At 38.0% G+C, this 19,833-nt stretch overlaps 1 protein-coding gene across 2 annotated transcripts in view; it reads left to right on the top strand.

The window, feature by feature from the left end:
* The window catches only part of adam19b (ADAM metallopeptidase domain 19b), a 34,974-nt gene that overhangs the window by 3,165 nt on the left and 11,976 nt on the right, over positions 1 to 19,833 (top strand). For both annotated transcript variants that reach the window (XM_055178854.2, XM_055178856.2), the window contains exons 4-14: positions 8,606 to 8,684; positions 10,619 to 10,695; positions 11,558 to 11,762; positions 12,192 to 12,257; positions 12,570 to 12,641; positions 12,730 to 12,896; positions 18,201 to 18,285; positions 18,382 to 18,521; positions 19,153 to 19,330; positions 19,412 to 19,501; positions 19,611 to 19,806. In XM_055178854.2, coding sequence (XP_055034829.2) covers positions 8,606 to 8,684; positions 10,619 to 10,695; positions 11,558 to 11,762; positions 12,192 to 12,257; positions 12,570 to 12,641; positions 12,730 to 12,896; positions 18,201 to 18,285; positions 18,382 to 18,521; positions 19,153 to 19,330; positions 19,412 to 19,501; positions 19,611 to 19,806 — 1,355 coding nt within the window. The remainder of the gene's footprint in view (positions 1 to 8,605; positions 8,685 to 10,618; positions 10,696 to 11,557; positions 11,763 to 12,191; positions 12,258 to 12,569; positions 12,642 to 12,729; positions 12,897 to 18,200; positions 18,286 to 18,381; positions 18,522 to 19,152; positions 19,331 to 19,411; positions 19,502 to 19,610; positions 19,807 to 19,833) is intronic.

Genomic DNA, 19,833 nt, shown 5'->3' on the forward strand with positions numbered 1-19,833 from the left:
AGAATCATTCTTAAGACGCAGTCTTAATGTCACGGCTATGTTTATGCAACCGGCCACAGGAATGTTTTCCCCAAAAAACATAATTTCTTCTTGACTGAACAAAGAAAGACATCAACATTTTGGATAACATGGTTGTGAGTAAATTATCTGGATTTTTTTTAAGAAAATTGACTAATCCTTTAATAGTTAAAAATCTGTCACCTTCGCGTCGTTCCAAACTTGCATGGTTTTTTTGTTCTGCTGAATTACAAAGGCATTTTGAACAATGCTTTAAAAAAAATTAAAACATTATTTACTTGCCCTAAAAATATTTTGAAAATTTTCAAAACTGTTAAAATCCAAGCAGATCTGGGGCACCATTGACTTCCATAGTAGGAAAAAAGGAATATGGAAGTGATTGGTGCCTTAGATCCGTTTGGATTGGAATTTTTTAAAAATATTTTTATATTTATGCAGGTTTGGAACAACTTGAGAAAAGTAATTAATGTTTACATTTTTTTTTTAACTATCCCTGTAAAGCGTGTTTCTGTAATTTGTGAGTTTCTTTTATGTGGACTGATTTATTAGTTAAAGCCGTTGCAAAAGATGTTGCTCCTGTGTAACTTAGTGGTAGCACATTGTGGTACTTGCACAAAAGGCCATGGGTTCAAACTCAGAAAACACATTTTGTAATCTTGATAAAATGTACATCTTGTAATGCACGCTTGGATAAAAGCATCTGCCAAATGCATAAATGTTAAAGATTACACTTAAGAAACTAAATATTGATGATAGAGATAATGAAGATTAGAGATAGTTCTTATTACTTTACTGTAAACAATTATGAGACTGTGATCAATACATCGTGACAGCATATATGTGTTACTGTACATTACTTTAAAGGGGTCATGGCATGAAAATCTGACTTTTTTCATGTTTAAGTGCCATGATTGGGTCCCCAGTACTTCTATCAACCTAAAAAATGTGAAAAAGATCAACCCAGTAACTTAGTTTTGGTAAACCATTCTCTTCAAGCACATAAAAAAATAGGTTGTTGAAATTTGGCTCTTTGTGATCACTGTTTGAATTTCATCAGCTCCTTTGCGTTTTAAAGGACACACCCAAAACGGCACATTTTTGCACACCCCTACAACGTGGCAATTTTAACATGCTATAATAAATTATTTATATGGTATTTTGAGCTAAAACTTCACATATGTGCTCTGGGGACACCAAAGATTTATTTGACATCTTAAAAAACTCTTGTGCCATGGCCCCTTTAATTCATCAAAATAAAAAATTCATCAGTAACCCATCACTAATCAAAATATAAAATAGTAAAACAAGTTGATTGGAGTTCTTTATATATTTGTTTTTCTGGGTTTTCTGGTTACTAGGAGAGTGGATGGTGACTGAGGTCACTCTTATATTAACCAGAAACAGCCAAACAGCACTTCTGCATTTGAGTTCTAAAGAACAAAGAAAGACGTCTGGGTTTAAAATGACATGAGGGTTCGTAAATAGTTTTTTGGGTGAACTATCCCTTTAAACACATTTTCCTAAACCTAAGGGGGTTTTCACACCTGCCTTGTTTAGTCCGATTGAATCGTACCAGAGTTCGATTGCTCAGTTGGTGCAGTTCGTTTGGGCAGGTGAGAATGCAGCAATCGAACTCTGGTGCGCACCAAAAGCGGACCAAACAAGCGGACCGAGACCAGCTTGCAGAGGTGGTCTCGGTACGCTTTCAAACGAACTCTAGAGCGGTTTGTTTGTGGTGAGAACACGATCCGAGATCGAACCGACCTAACTGCAGAAGTACTGCGCATTTTGGACTAAACCAGCTGCTGTAGTCAACTGCGCAGTGCATTATCGGATGAGGAAGTGTTTGTTGACCGTTTCTATTAGCAATATTAGCAAAGTGACAAATCGCGGACATACCTGGAGTTGCGAGGAGGTGCGGGCGGAGCCTCGGAAATTTTTTGTCTTCGCCGTTTGTAGTGCATTAAACCGTTGTTTTCAAGCCGCATCCGCGATTCATTCTGAAAATGAACAGTTTGTCTAGAGTGCTGTATACAAACTATGTATAACAACCACGGAGACATAATTACAGCGCGCAGCCATCTGTCCATGGTGTCTGCTGTATTTTCCTTCTTTTGTTTACTTCCGGGGGTTCCGTTGGAATTTGCCGCACGTTGATTCTGACCAATCGTGAAGCCGTTTAGGAAACACGTTCAAATACATGTGGCCAATGAGTGATGTTGATCTTATCACATGACAGAATTTTGGATCGTTTCAACTGGTGCGGATCAGAGCAATTAGTGTGGTGTGAAATGGAACCAAATCTGCTAAAAAAGTTACAATGTATCATTTTTTGCTTTTGGTCCGGACCAAATGAACCGAATTACAGATGTGAAAACACCCTAAGTGTGCCTTAGACCCTACACTGTTATTTCATTGACATCTTGTTTTATGAAAATGACCACACACTTTCTCTTTCTCCCTCTCTGTACCGTTTAACCTTTTTATCCTCACGGGTCACCCAGTGAGAGAAACAATCCATGCTAATTACATTTCATGACAGATGACTGTGAGTACAGAAAAACTGTGCCAGAAACCTCAGCTGCTGCCGACTGACACTGAACTCTCATTCATTAACATATTGAATTAAAACATCTTATTGACATTCTGGCTTTATATAATTTCATAAATTGGACATTGAAGGAGGGGACCAGAAGGATATAATACTTTATGGACTCTTTTTTGACTAAGCAAAGCTAGCAATGCCATCGAATACCCAAGCAACTGCACAGCAATGTCCTGGCAACAGCACGACATCACTTTAGCATGGTGGGAGTGCGTTTGGCAATAAAATGGTTTCCCATATAACTTTTCATTTGAAATACAATCATATACTTTTATTCAACTCCTAGATAATAGTGATACATAAGCATGCATTTTGTGATTTCTTAGCTCTTATTAAGGATCTAAGGTCTTACAATAATGTAAATGATGTCCAAGGTAAAGGTCGTAAGGCCATATTTGTCCTACTTCCTTTGCTCCATATAGAAGTGAAGTACATGTGCAGAATTTTAAAAAGCACTTGTGAATCTTCGTTCAATGGCCGTCATCCAGGATAGATCGATCCCAGTCTTGAGTAGAAAGCTTGTGTGTGTATGTGTGTTGGCAAAGCCTGCAAGCTTTTATTCTAATGAATGTTTGCCCTCATGGACTCAGATGGGGTAATTGGGTTTATATCCAGGCAGGGCACCGCTGACTCAGGTCTAGGGAGGGTGGCGAGACCGGGACCTTAATGTATTTAGGGCTCTGGTAAATTTCTACTGTGGGAGTGAACCACTCACCAATCTCTCTTTGTAACTCCCTATTTTCATTTGCACTCGTATGCATTAGGATTGTTTATCATATTCTCAGTGTTTCCTGAGTCCCTGTCCATCTTTATTTCTGCATGCTTTCTCCATATAGTGCCAAACGATCTCAGAAGGGCTATTAGTCTCCAGACGCCTAATGAATGTTATTATATATGTTATATTATGTACGTTATATGTTGTCTTTTATCTAAAAGATTTTTATGCATCAATGCTTGACTTTCAAATGACCCTGGTTCTGGCTGACTGTCAAAATGAGTGCGGCCCACACACTTAAAACACTAAGATGCCTCTTACACAGGACAATAAGAGCCCCTCCATCATGACATGTGACGTTGAATTACATCATTCTTCCCCCACGGCCAATGTCCTCTATTTCATCCTCACCATAACGCAATCTCTCAGTGTCGTCCTTATTTCATCTTTCTATCTCGCCTCCTTCCTCTTCATTCACTCGCCCCCTCCCTCGCTCGCCTTTTAGAGTGATGTCATTCGATATGAGGAGAAAATGTGGCCCACTGACCCTTTGAGATGGATCCCCTCCGTACTGAAATGAGCTCTTTGTTTCAGCTGCTGCCAGACGTCCACATCTCGAACACAAAGCTCTTCATCATTGCATCTGATATGTGCCAATCTCTTAGATCATATCATCCATAATCATTATGAAGAGAAATGAGAAAGAGAGCTGAGTAAGCTTATGCAAATTTTAAATAACATAAAGTGTACTATAACATCATATGCATGCATTGTCTGGGTGTACTGTCAGTATAGGATTGCCATGCATGCTCAGTTTCATTTGGACCGCAGTCAAATCTTCTGCATGGGTCTATTTTAGCCGACATGTTTTATAGCTGCCTTTTCCATAAGGTGCTGGTGAGTGTTTAGCTAAAACAACTGCCAAGACCCCACTTAAAAATTTAGCTAATCACCGGCTTGGTATAAGCAATGCCTTTATATCAGTGAAATACTTCCCACTTATTTCTTTCTCACTTACTTTTTTTCCAGAGGTAAAGAAAGTTGTGAGTTTATTGTTAATATATGATTCTTTGTTTTAGGGCAGTGTTGGCCTTAATATAGCATCGTGTCAGGTCACTGGGCAAGCGTGGGCTTGTGTTAGCTTTCCTTCAACTGCTCAGCAAAATCCCTTGTATCAAACAGGCATGCACTGTTAAGTAGGTGCTACTGTAGAGTATCAGATGTACTCATGTACTACCCCTGGCATGCTGCCCCCAATTCTGTCAGGAGAGCTTTACTATTCAGAGATGGCATCTGAGGACAAATGACAGCTACATCATTTACATGTCAAAAAAATCCAATCTGACAAAAACAAACTCTAGTACAAATACCCTTTATGATGCCATAGAAGAACATTTTTGACTGAATGGTTCAGAACCTTTAACATTCAAAGAAACTTTCTGTTTTAAAGAAGACTGAATGGTTCTTTGAGGAACCAAAAATGGTTCTTCTATGGCATCGCTGTGAAGATCCTTTCAACTCTTTCCCCGCCATTGACGCGTTATCTCGTCAATTAAGAAAAAACATTTCCTTGTCAATGATGTTTACCTGACGAGTTTTTACGGTAATCTGTAATTTCGCGATTATCTGCTAGATGGCTCTTTTATCTGATTTATAAAAACTGAAGCAAAAATAATTTAACACCATTTTAAACTCCATGTATGTTTTGATAATCGTTCTGAATCTGATCTCTAATAAATTCCTTTACAAAAATGCTATTATTTATTGTTTATTATCGTTTTCCTGGCGAGTTTTTACAGTAATCTGTAATTTGGCGATTATCCACTAGATGGCGATCTTATCCGATTTATAAAAAACGGAGCAAAAAATAATTTAACACCATTTTAAACTCCGTGTATGTTTTGATAATCGTTCTGAATCTGATCTCTAATAAATTCCTATTACAAAAATGCAATTATTTATTGTTTATTATTGTTTTCCTGGCGAGTTTTTACAGTTTTTACAGTAATCTGTAATTTGGCGATTATCTACTAGATGGCGATCTTATCCGATTTATAAAAAACTGAAGCAAAAATAATTTAACACCATTTTAAACTCTGTGTATGTTTTGATAATCGTTCTGAATCTGATCTCTAATAAATTCCTTTACAAAACAGCTATTATTTATTTATTGTTTATTATCGTTTTCCTGGCGAGTTTTTACGGTAATCTGTAATTTCGCGATTATCCACTAGATGTTACTCTTATCTGATTTATAAAAAAATGAAGCAAAAATAATTTAACAACATTTTAAACTCAGTGTATGTTTTGATAATCATTTTGAATCTGATCTCTAATAAATTCCTATTACAAAAATGCAATTATTTATTGTTTATTATCGTTTTCCTGGCGAGTTTTTACGGTAATCTGTAATTTTGCAATTATCCACTAGATGGCGCTCTTATCCGATTTATAAAAACTGAAGCAAAAAATAATTTAACAACATTTTAAACTCAGTGTATGTTTTGATAATCGTTCTGAATCTGATCTCTAATAAATTCCTTTACAAAAATGTAATTTTTTCAGCTTTTTGTTCAATATTTTGTATTTTTAAAGAAACCCATATTTAAGAGGTTATAAAAAGAGAACAAATGAAGATAGGATGAAAGTTTTTTTTCCTCCGTTTTGTTTGTTTATTTGTTTATTTGAAAGCAGGTCTTTTCTTTAATGATATATTTGTATGTATTTATATATTTTAAGACTAAAACTTTTCTGGAAGGCATTTTGTGAAACTTGTGAAAATCACAAAAAATGCTAGTGGGCAACTTTTTAACTCATGGCAGGGAATGAGTTAAGCACCTTTATTTTTAAAAGTGTAGATACTGTGTCTCAAATTGTCCTCTGCTATTATAAGAGAAATAGGAAAATTATTTATCTAAAAAGCAGATTGTTCATTAAATGTGACCTGCATGCTCAGAATATACAGATGTTAGCATCTATATGATGTTTGATGATAGTGTGATACAGCACATTTGTAGGGCACAGTTCTGGTTCTTGTTATAGATTTGACATGCTATTATGGTTGTGCCCTCTAGTCATGCTTAAGTGCCCATGCATTCATAAATTTTATCCAACAGGATCATGTTTGCCAAGTTTTTTATGATGGCGTGCTCTACAGTCACACAAACATGACTATGTATTGCACAGTAAATATTTATATTTAAACATGCAACATTTACATGCATTTGATAACTTCATAGTGCATTCAACAATTCACTGAACTACTCGCTTATTAATGAAGGACCATATGAACTCATCCATCTCTGAATTTCTTTCGCTGGCTGAGATCCATGGCCCCAGCAGGGTCACAGCAGACTTGTGTAGCCTGGTGGGTGTTCTTGTGTGAGGGTGATGGGGGGTCACAGCCCAGTAGGTCTGGAGTGTGTTCAGAGCAAGTGCTGTTGGGCCTACTAATACAAACAATGAACAGACTCGCAAGATTTATTTGGAGAGAGTGAGAGAGAGAGAGAGAGAGAGAGAGAGAGAGAGAGAGAGAGAGAGAGAGAGAGAGAGAGAGAGAGAGAGAGAGAGAATAAGCGCAATTTGTCAAATTGTCATGTCAGATTTGCATATAAAGATTTTTTGTGATTCAGTTTGATTTTATTAAAGATATTGTTAATTTAACAATAGCCAATGGCCATCATTGCTAACATTTGAGGACCTCAAATGCAAAACCCTGACATGTTTTTTTGTAAATGAGCATTTTTGATCAGACTAAGTGGATTTTGCCATCAATCCGGTATTTCTGAATGGCCTGAGCGCTGGATTAAGCAGATTTTAAAGCAACACTAAAGAGTTTTTGCTCTTTGCTCCCCCTACAGGTTGGAAGCGGAATTGTCCATTACCACTGTCGTAAATAATTTAGCCAACTGCAGCAAAGCTGGCTCTGATTGGATTGTAGGTCTGCCGTAAAGCAAGTTTTTGTAGTTTTCACTTGAACTACAGGACCGCGACCCCGACGGTTGGAAACTTCTTTAGTGCGGTTTTGGCCGATAGAGGGCTGCAAAGCGAATGTGAAAGTGCCGTTCACCCTGTTTCGAGTGGATGAACGACTGAAACTTTTTGGAAACGTTATTTTAAGGTTTAAAAAACTGTTTAGTGTTGCTTTAAGTGAAAGTATTTGATGAATGTATAATATGTGATCAGAGCATTTGGTATATCATTATTATGCACTATATACTTCACTATATACTTTAATAGTTCACACAAAAAATACAAATTCTGTCATCATATAGTCACCCTCATGTTGTTCACTTCCATAGTATTACACTGTAAAAAAATTGCTGTAATTATGCAGCTGGTTGCCAGTAACTTACTGTAGATGATAAATAGTGAAAATGTTTCATGTTCATTTAACTTTGAACAAACTTTTGCTAGTAAATAACATAAATGTAAAATCTACAGTAAGTTACTGGCAGCTAGTTGCCAGTAATACCCAGTAATACTGTAATTTCTACAGAATTGTTTTACAGTGTATTTTTTCCTACTATTGAAAGGAATGGTGTCCACAAACGGGTTGGTTACAAACATTCCTCAAAATATCTTCATATAGACAGTTTCAGCAGAAACAACATAAACAAGCGGCTTTCGTGGTCAATGCGTAACTTCTAGTAAACTCCGCTAAGAATAAATAGCAACGAAGTACTTTTAAAGTAGTTTATTTATATAACAAGCAAAATAAACAACACATAGACTACCCAGGAAACCAAAATATTTGATATTTTCGACAAAGTATTTGTTCAAGAGTTCAGTTTAACAACTAGTCAGACCATTAAACAAACAGAAACCAGAAGTAAAGTTCTGGCCAGACGCGTAATCACGTCACCGCACTTGCATCCGATAAAACCGTCTATATGATATATAAACAAAGGTAAATTACTTGTCATTTTCTTCCCTTGTTATCAGAAATCAACTACTGTAAAATAAATCTTTCTCTGATGCTCAAACTGAAAAATTTTCTTTCAGATTAATATTTAATGAGCTTTAGGCGCTTAAAGGAAAATGACTTTCACTGTCAGCCATTTTCTTTGTAGAAATCCAATTTAAATACAAAAAATAATCAGAGAATAACTGCACTCAGTAAGGGTCAAATTCTGGCTCATCTTTGGCTCCGGGGAAGAAATGAAAACATGCTGAATTTGTTTGTTTTTCCTGAAGGACGTTGTTTGGTATTAACAGCTGTGGAATAACATTAAGTGATTAAATACATTTTATGTGTCCTCTCCAAGGGAGCTCTTCTCACCTGGATATCAAGAGATATGGTACGATCCGAATGGAATCCGACAGTTTTCCAAACCTTCCATCAAGGTAAGTGTATAGAACCACTAACATCTGGATAGATTATGTTGTCATGCTTATCTTATGCCAGGTTATGCCATTAGTTACGGTCAACTATAAGACACTCAGGAAACAGAGAGGAACAGCATTTGTTTGCTTTTATCTGTTTAGTAAGTGTTAAAGGGGACATATCTGACTTTTTCCATGTTTTAGTGCTATAATTGGGTCCCTAATGCTTGTAACATAGAAAATGTGTAAAAGATCAAACCAGTAACTTAGTTTTGGTAAACCATTCTCTGCAAGCATGTGAAAAAATTAGATCATTGAAATTTGCCCCCTTTGTGATGTCAGAAGGGGATTATATCACCCCTTAATCTGCACTATCCAGGGTTTCCTGCAGAAAATTTGTTAGTTAAGGTGGTAGGGTTGGCAGGTGGGAGGGGCCGGGAGCATGACAATCAAAGGGGCGGGGCGTACACTTCATGACATTTTTTAATTTTTTTAAATTTAAAACACTCAATAAAACTTAATTTTGAAGAAACTATGACAGAAAACAAACACATGCTAGATTATTAATGAATTCAATGTTTTAACAGATACCCTTTAACGGAAAATAGCTCTGTGATAAAGTGAAACTAAAGGGTTAATAAACACAAACTAAAGCAGATGTTGTAGAACGTCTGGCGAACGATGATAGATAGGCCGAAAATTGTAAAAACTGATTATTTACCATTATTAATTACATTATCTTAAAGGAGTGTAACTACTGTAGCATGTAAATAATGCACATAAATAACGTGAGCAAGAGCGATCAACAATTATATCGAATCAATAGGCACGTGCAACCCAGCTAGCAGGTTGCTCAAACAATAAAATTACCAGCTAACTTACTTTAAATTTGCAAGAACTATAGACGAATACAATAACAGGCGTAACTAAACCCAAAATATAAGTCCACTTACAGTTCTCACGGACACGCATTTTATCAACTGGCTATCCTCCAGACAGTGACGGACCACGTCTTTATCTCATTTCGGCCGTGTTGCGCGCGTGCACGCTTGCGCTATTCTCCAAGATGCACTTGATGGCCTTTCGTGCAGCAAATTTTTTTTTGGACGACCTAGTTAAGGCGGTAGGATTTTCTACCTTAAGCCCGGAATACACTGCACGATTTTTGGCCTCTTATAAGATCATTACCTTATCACACTGTGCGACATGCATCGTTTAAACTCGGGTACGAGAGGCATGTAGACTGTACGATGATGACACGGAATCTTCGGCGGCTGTGTCACACGTTGCGCAACGTCACCACCATGCGCTCGTGGTAAACAAATACCGGCGCGCAGGTCGTAGCAGCAAACACACTGTGCGGTGATCATGCCGAATTTCTGAGACTGCCAGAAAACTATCGTAGGCTATCTTTGGACGCAAGACCGAGAAAACGGCCGTCTTTGAACCTCTCTCACTGTACGACATAGGACCACCGATGGAGAGCCACGATCACAGAAATCGCGACGATAGTTTCACGATGGCAATCTTTCGTCTGGGACAGCCAATTATCGTGCAGTGTATCCCGGGCTTTAGGCGGGCCGCCCGAACTGCTAAGTGCTGCGGGAAACCCTGCTATCCAACAATGGCACTGCCATTTAGTGCATGAGATCAGCTCATTTGCATTTAAAAGGAAACACACAAAAACACACTTTTAACATTTTATAATAAATTATCTATATGGTTTTTTTTGAGCTAGAACTTCACATAGGTACTTTGGGTACACAAAAGATTTATTTGACATCTTAAAAAGACATCTTGTGAAATGTCCCCTTTAATGTTATGAAAATCTAACAGTAGATTAAATTAAGAAATTCATGTAGCATTCCCACATTTTGGATATTTATTTTTCATATACAGGAGTAGTTTTCTCCTTTATTTCATGTAATGTTGATATTATTCTGTCTTGGTTTCAGGATCACTGTTATTATCACGGGGCAGTCAAAGGATTTCAGTGGTCCAGTGTTGTCCTCAGTACCTGTGATGGACTCAGGTGAGTGGATGCATAAATGTGAAATTCAGGCTAAAGTCTTATAATCTAATGATGAGATATTTCTATATTTTGTATTTATGGGTAACCATTTGGAACCATCACAATCCTTCACTAAATTAGCCAGAAACATGCACATCATAACAAGATGGCCACGTTGCACAAAAGCAACAGTTATTGCTTCAGCACCCAGGAATTTAAGTTGAGTGAGTTTATTGTATCAGCATTGGCCAGATCTCCGAGTGGACTGAGAGTAGATGTATAGAGTCCTGTTTAGAGATCAGAGAGACCACGTTTCCTGTCTGAGGTCTTGTAAGGCAACAAGCTAAAGTAGGAATGACCGATTCTTAATGGCTTCCAAAAAGTGCAGTGAACGTCTTTAAGCTCGAGTGAGAGGGAATTTCATTGGAGAAGAGGGAATATCATTAATCTGTCTATATGCACACATCATACCAGATGGTCTCACAGCTGCGGGGCAAAATTCCACTCGAAGTACAAACTATTTTTCCTTTGTAGCGGATGTGTATTTGTTAATCATAATATTTAATTTTGCCTCATTTTTGTATATTGTTTCGAAACTCTTTTGTATTGTTGCATTGCGTGCATTTTTATTCATCTGTGAACTGTGTATAAGTTTGTGTGTTTGGGAAATACTCGGTTATCCAGGAAACAAAAAAATCACACACAGTTCTGAATAAACACAAATTGGCCATCAATTCCGTTTTATTCCCTCTTTTCTTCACCCTCCCATCCGGGATGAAGATCGTTTGTGCACAGCAGAGAGTTCTCCATCCTGTTTAAATGTCCGTGATCATGTTTTTCCACATTAATGTTAAAATGTCATTTTTTTTTTATAATTTTGCAGGGGCATGATAACGGTCAATCACAGCGTAAGCTACATGATCGAACCGCTAACTAACCAATCACAACCTCAGGGACATGCTGTATACAACATTCAGAGTCTGAAACTACCCACGGGCACTTGCGGACATCACCATGGTGATGGGAATCACACGGAAAGCCTTCAAATGCTGATGGATGAGATGGCGCATCCTGAGCACATCCACAGGGTGAGACTGTTTAATATTTACTGTATTTGACCAATGGTTTGGGTTAATTGCATTATTGCCAATTTTTCAGAAAATAATTTAAGCATGTTTTCATACAGAACAAAATCGATATAGAAAATGAATTAAAAACTTGTGTAACAATGAGCTGAAGTAATATTTCGTTTGGCCTTACAAGATTAGACTATTAGTGGAAAGTACCATACCGTAACGCTTAAATTAGAAAATCTGACTAGTTGAATACACTAAAGATACATTGTTCTTTGTGTTGATGTGAATGAATAGACTGTCTGTCCCAAACGAAGACACAGGATGTTCACCAGTCTCAGTTAGTCATCATTTAACCATAAGTCAGATATGGTGGCAGTGACTCAGCATCACTTCATAAAAGATTAATAATAGATTTTTTGATCTTATTGTTTTTCACGGCAGGACAGAAGAGATGTCAGTAGTAGCATGAAATATGTGGAGCTGATGGTGGTTGCCGACCACGCTGAGGTAAAGTCCTTACTGTCAAAGTTGACTTGAATAAATATATTGTAAAATAAAATCAATGTTATAAAACATCGTCAGTGTATTGCAAACAATACCACATTTTATCAAAATAATTATATTTTTGGTCGACCATGTCAACACATTTTTGTTCCCCTAAACCGCTTGGCATAACAACTTCGGTGGCTCAATAGAATATTGCATTAGCAATGCAAAGGTCATGGGTTTGATCCCATAGTGATAAAAGAAATGTGTAGATTGAAGACACTGTCACTTTTGGTAAGTGTCAACTTTTTAATTCTTACGGTCTTTGTGCAGTTTGTGAAACATGGTCAGGACCTTGAAAAGACCAAGGCGAAACTGCTTGAAGCTGCTAACTATGTGGATAAGGTAAGAATGCGATATTACAGACATTTTTCCTACCCATATCTGTAAGTGAAACTTTAACGCCGTCTTTTGTGTGATTTGATGTCCCCAGTATTACAAAGCACTGAACATCCGTGTGGCCCTGATCTGGTTGGAGATCTGGAACGATCAGGACAAGATCAGCGTGAGCGACAACCCCTACAGCACCCTGGGTGCATTTCTCACATGGAGGAGGAAACAGCTTCCAAAGTTGCCGAATGACAACGCTCAACTTGTAACGTGAGTCCCACCTCATTAACATATGAAACTGTTATTAGGGATGCACCGATATATCGGCCTATAATCAGAATCAGCAGATACAAGCACATATCGTTTTGCGTGTGTAGGTCCAGAAAGCTGTTTTTGACAATGATAATAAAATTCTTAAAACCGTCATTTTTTGCTTATAACATGTTGTGTTTCTGGTTTCATGTGTTACACTACTGATCAATCTACAGGTTAGTTCTCTAACACATCTCAGAGTTTTTCAAAATAAAAGTTAATCGGGTTTAAATGTCTGGAGTTCCTGTCGGGACGAAAGTAACACTTGTTACTCGTGGCTAATTCTGTTGCATTATGTTGAGAATTTATATTATTGTAATTTAATTGAATTTACTTTTCACAGTGTTCATGCTGTTGTAAACTTTTTTTTATTCTCAACAATTCAAGTTTGTACTGTCAGGTTGCTTTTGAAACATTTGATGAAAGTGAAATTTACGATATTTTTTGCAAAGATAAATGACAAAAATGATTGCAGTTACATATTAACAAGGTCATAGTCATGTATATTTACTAAAAACAAGTGTTTCTTGTTCTGTTTTGTTACTTTTCACTTACCTGTGTGTTACTTTCATTCCAGCTGACAGGGTCAAAAGTAACAATGTGCTACTTATGTTCAAAGTGAAATTATACTAAAGTCGTTTTAAATTAGGTTAAAATTCCACCTAGACCACAGCAAAAATATATCTCTGTCTAAAACATTATTTTTTAAAATGACATTTTTCAGAAAAATTGTACTTTCGCCCCTGCTCTCCACTATTCTGTAGGACTTGCTATATCCCATCCCATAAGAAAAATCACAGATAAGATCTCTGGAACATCACAGTTATTTCTCAGAGACTAAAAAGGAAAGCGAATCCTTAAAGGCAGGGTAGGCAGGAATTATCTAAAAAACTTTTTTACAAATTTGTTTAAACTGTCTTTATATACAAATACATAATTTAAATGTAAGTACTCTGAAAAACAGAGTATAAAACTCGAGTGTCTGTAGACCTCTCACAAATGTTTTAAACACAGCTAATTATTTCCATTCGGGATGAAACAAATGATAGGCTTGCACGACTATCACTCTCTCTCGTGACCATGGCACCACCCGTTGCTATGGGATCTGTCCACACATGCGCACACCCGATTGATTTGAACGTGCACGAGGCACTCTAGGAAGAGCAAAAGTATGGCAGAGAAAGTGCATTCACAACTCACAGTACCTGCATATCCAGTCAGCGACGGCAAACAAGGCAAAAAAAGGAATATACGAAGCAATCAAACGAGAGTAAATATCACGTGGCTTTTCCTCGAGTCGATGATGCGGTAGCGGTATTGTCTGTGGAGTGTAGTCCTCATCAGAGTCAACAATGCTTTCATCACGGAAACTCTTCCATGCAAAACACTGGCTTAATAGAGAGTACTTAAAGCCATCCTATCTGTTTATATTCATAGTGATAAAGTTAAATGTATTATTACATGTGATTGTGACATGATGTTACTACATGCACCGCGCTCCTTCCTCTCCGCTCGTCTGAGGTAAATGCTTCTCCCAGCAGAGCCGGTCAGCGTCGCGCGTTCATGTGTTTTGGGGCGTGGCTTTAGAAGAAACCCAGAAGGTAGGGGTGGAGTAAATGAAAAAATGGGCTGTGTTTGGGGCTGTCGTGGGAGGTCTGCGGACGCTCGATTTTTATACTCTCTTTTTCAGAGTGCTTACATTTTACTTGTGTGTTGATATATAGAGACAGTTTAAAGGGATAGTTCGGCCAAAAACGATACCAAACCCATGATCCACCCACCCCCAAGCTGTCCGAGTTGCATATGTCCATCGTTTTTCAGACAAACACATTTTCGGATATTTTAGAAAATATTTTAGATCTTTCTGTTGATTAAATGTAATGTTACGGGGTCCAGCAATAGTCCACGACCTTCAAGTCCAAAAAAAGTGCGTCCATCCTCACAAATTAAATCCAAACGGCTCCAGGATGATAAACAAAGGTCTTCTGAGGGTAATCCGTGCGGTGTTGTTGTAGAAATATCCATATTTAAAATTTTATTAACGTAATTAACTACCTTCCGGTAGCGCCGCCATCTTAGACTCAGGAGAGAGTATTAGCTAGTGTACGCACTTTTCTTAGTGACGTATGACAAATTCGGAGGGTGGGGGGACAGAGCAGCAGCAGAGAAACCGCTGTACGGTGCGTAAGCTCTCATCCTGAATGCGGATGAGTCTAAGGCCCTGTCCCAATATCCGCACTACGTCCTAAGGTCTTTCGCGAAGTGGACACTTGAAAGTGCATTTAGCGGAGTAAGTGTGCAAGGGTCCAAAGCTGCGAAGAGCAGAATTGGGAGAGTTTTGCACACGTCACTATCTACGTAACTTCTGTTGTGATTTGGGGCTGGATTCACGAAAACATTCTTAAGACAAAAAATAAGAAAGTTCTTTAAATAAATTATAAGAAGTTCGTAAGAATGTTCCTAAGTGCAATTCTTGAACATTTCTTAAGAAGTTCTCAAATATTTACTTAAAAACATCTTAAATGTTTGTTTTAAGAATAAAATAACAAGCTTTGAAATGAATTATTCTACCCTGGTCATGAGGTTATCTGTCCATTCATCTTTTTACTACCTTGTAATCATTACCGCGATATATACTACATAAATGAGTTATCTGTATAGAAGATGTTATTTGCTGTTGCAACAGAGACCAGCTAGTGTATGAAGGCGGTGCAGTGAGTAAATATCATTCCCTAATCTCCCAATAGGTCCATTATGCGGGTGCTTCACTCTACGTACCCGGTTCTGTCTCCCGCACACATGCGTTCGCATGACAGAGATGGACGCAGAGGGTGCTGAAGTGTGCCCGGGCTTTCGGAGCGTTCGACTCACATGGCGGATCGATTGCTGGTTTGACTCCCGCTCAGAGCGTTTTCCAGCTGTTAGTAATTTCACAATTAATGTATTATAAAGTCAAATGTAAGCTAATATTATCACTAATACATATGTTTCATGACATATTACTGAAGTAAGACATTAAACTTTATTATTTTATGAGTATAAAATTCCTCATTAAACTAATCTTTGTGAAGTAAACTTTTGAAATGTTTTACTTCTGAGTTTTCCCGGCGTCCGACCATAGCAACCGTTTTGCTCCCTCATTGGTTAGCGGTTCGAAACGTCAAGACACTACAAGGATTCTGGGTAATAGCCTATAGCAAAGTGCGGTTTGATGCGCACTTGCGAAAGGGGTGCATTAAGTGCACTTATGATCACCCCTGGAGAACAACATTAGAGAATCGGGACACCCTACGGTCTCGCACCCCTTAGCGAGAACGCGCGTTGAGGGGCACAATGGCGGAAGTGCGGATATTGGAACAGGGCCTAAGATGGCGGCGCTACCGGAAGGTAGTTAATTACGTTAATAAAATTTTAAATATGGATATTTCTACAACAACACCGCACAGATTACCCTCAGAAGACCTTTGTTTATCACCCTGGAGCCGTTTGGATTTAATTTGTGAAGGATGGACGCACTTTTTTTGGACTTGAAGGTCGTGGACTATTGCTGGACCCCGTAACATTACATTTAATCAACAGAAAGATCTAAAATATTTTCTAAAATATCCGAAAATGTGTTTGTCTGAAAAACGATGGACATATGCAACTCGGACAGCTTGGGGGTGAGTAAATCATGGGTTTAATATAGTTTTTGGCCGAACTATCCCTTTAAACAAATTTGTATAAAAGGTTTTTTTAGATAATTCCTGCCTATCCTGCCTTTAAGTCTTCTGCATCTCAGATATTTCTTTTGAGAAAATCTCCCAAATGTCTCCATTAGAGTTTCAAAAGAGTCTGCAATCAAAAGTCCATATTATTAAATATTTTAATAATAAATTAATAAATTGTAATCAAATCCATTTTTTTTTCTTGTACAATCTATATTAACTTCATGGCTTCATACTGTTATTGCATTTATTTGTTCCTATTTTTTATATCTCGAAGCTATTTTAGAAGAAACATCTGAAACTAAGTTCATACCACAATGAAACATGTTTCTTGAGAAACAAACTAAATTTAAGTCTTTGTGCCCTATTATAACGATCTAAGCGCATTGTCTGAAGCACACGGCGGAGGGTCTGAATGGGCGTGTCCGATGCCTCTTTTGCTATTTTAACGACAGGAAAAATGGTTTGTAGAAAACTGTCGAAAAGGGTTGTTCCTATTCTCATAATGAGTAATGGGTATGTTTTGGGCATAACGTGCAATAAACCAATGAGAGTCTCAGCTTTCATTCCCTTTAAAAGCCAGTTGCGCTGGCGCTATGTCTAATCCCTATTTTGATGACGGAATTTGTAAACTGAAAAACTAGGCGGAGGAAGAAGATCCCCAGTTTAAGATTAATGTTAAATAAATGTGTTGTTTTAACTAGTATTGAAATTGTTATTTTTTTATTAACTTTAAAACGCGTTTTCTTTCAGTTATGACAGTAAAAATAGCAGGCTTTTAATTGCTGTAAATGTATTGATATCCTACATAATCATTTGCATATTTGCAAATGTAAAATAATTAGCAAATATAAGGTTTGTACTCTAAAAATACAAACAAGAGATTAAGAATTTACAAACGCACGGAGAGCCGAAGCGTTTCAGCACTAGAACAGTGCCATGGGATTTTTAAAAAGCATTACTTAAAATGTTTCTCATCTCACCATATCCACAGGTACAGAGTCATCATATACAATAAATCCGTGGAGTAGCATTTAAAAAACATTTAAAAACAGATGCATTTGTTTAAAGTAAAGCATTTATTTACTTACCAGGCTACAGGTGAAGCAGCTCTTTACGCCTTCTAATGTCTCATAATCAGTCCTCATTTATGTCCAAGAGACTCAAAAATATTATAGGCGCATATTACTAATGCGCTAATTAAATAACAAAAAACAATAGTCTATTTTAGTTGCCTCAAAAAAAGCAACGCGCCAACAATGCGCCTGAACACACTTCGTTTTCAGACCAGAACGCCCATGGGTGCTAAATTGGGCACAAATGCATTTGCTATTTAAACAACGTGGCGCTAAACGTGAAAATGATCATTGCGCCAGGTTGAAACTAGCAAAAGACACTTGCGTTGCGCATTGCGCTACATTGTGCCGGGTGTATGATAGAGCCCTACATGTTTAAATGTTTAAACATTACATAAAAAATTGGAACAACATGAGTCTGATTAGATTTTGTTATTGTTTTATTGTTGTATAAACATTTGTTTGAACTGTGTTCACAGGGGTGTTTCATTTCAAGGCACCATCATTGGTCTGGCACCTCTTAAAGCCATGTGTTCAGAATACCAGTCAGGTGGAGTCAATTCGGTAAAAAGACCTACCCCATTTTTCCATTGCGTTTTTCTTTTTTGGGGTCTGTGTACCCTAACTGTTGCTTTTTTGTCTGCCTCTTTCTTTTTATAGGATCACTCAGTCCTTGCGTTTGGGGTCGCGGCCACAATGGCTCATGAGATGGGCCATAATTTTGGCATGAGTCACGATAGTCCAGGCTGCTGTAAGGCCCTGCCTCAGGATGGAGGCTGCATCATGGCTGCTGCTACAGGGTGAGAACTTGGGCTTTAGTACGTACTACATACACGGATGTCCCTATCCTTGCAAGTACAGATAAGAAATGTGAAAAGAGTATTAATAGTTTCTTAGTTGGGACTAGCTCTACAGATATTATTAACTCTTTCCCTGCCAGCGTTTAAAAAAAAAGTTGCCAGCCAGCGCCAGCATTTTTCATTATTTTCACAAAAGTAAAAAAAAATATATAAACAAGCAATATATCAGATGAAAGAACAGACCCTCTGCTTTCAAACAAAAAAACCCCGTTTCATCCTACCTTCATTAGTTCTCTTGTAATCACCTCTCAAACATGGGTAGGTTTCTTCAAAAACACCCAATTTTGAGCAAAAAGCTGAGATAATTCCATTTTTGCGAAGGACTTTTGATAGAGATCAGATGCAAAGCGATCTTTAAAACATACACGGAGTTCTTTCTCTTTCACGTGAGGCGCTACTTCAGGGTTGTATAAGTTGCGGAAGTGCGCCACCTGGTGGATAATAACGGTACTGCGGAAAGGCGGAAAATCTCGTCATTGGCGGGAAAGCGTTTTCTCTTAATTGACGAGATATCTCATCAATGGCAGCGAAAGAGTTAAGGAAAGATAATAAAATATAAATGTCTTCTTAGGGAGCCATACCCTCGTGTCTTTAATCCCTGCAATGAAAAGGAGCTGAAACACTACATGAATTCGGGCGGAGACAAGTGTTTATTTAACCCTCCTAACACCAGAGTCATGTACGGAGGTCAGCGCTGTGGAAACGGATACCTGGAGGATGGAGAGGAGTGTGACTGTGGAGAAGTGGAGGTGAGGAGAATTTCATTGCTTTTTATCTCATGCTTTGCTTCCGATTGATCTCTTACGGAGCGTCTGTTTCTTGTATTGAAGGAGTGTTCGAGTCCCTGTTGTAACGCCAACAACTGCACGCTTAAGATTGGAGCGGAGTGTGCGCATGGAGTTTGCTGTCATGAGTGCAAGGTACTGAACACTACTGTATAAGTATCTTGATCCTATCGTTCAACATGGCAGATAGGTAGGTGGTCATATGGTTATATAATCATGGTTGGTTCTCTCGTACCCTGACCAGCTGAAAAGCCAAGGAGTGATGTGTCGTCCAAAGTCGGGCTCCTGTGACCTGCCTGAGTACTGTGATGGGAAATCAGAGTCCTGCCCGGCTAACTTTTACCTGATGGATGGTAACGTTTGCGAAGATGGCAAGGCTTATTGTTATACGGGCATGTGTCTGACCTTGGAGCAACAGTGTCTTTCTCTCTGGGGAAAAGGTAATGTTTCACAGTTGAACCATGACT

The sequence above is a fragment of the Misgurnus anguillicaudatus genome, chromosome 16 (assembly GCF_027580225.2).
Source record: "Misgurnus anguillicaudatus chromosome 16, ASM2758022v2, whole genome shotgun sequence".
NCBI classification, from domain to species: Eukaryota; Metazoa; Chordata; class Actinopteri; order Cypriniformes; family Cobitidae; genus Misgurnus; species Misgurnus anguillicaudatus.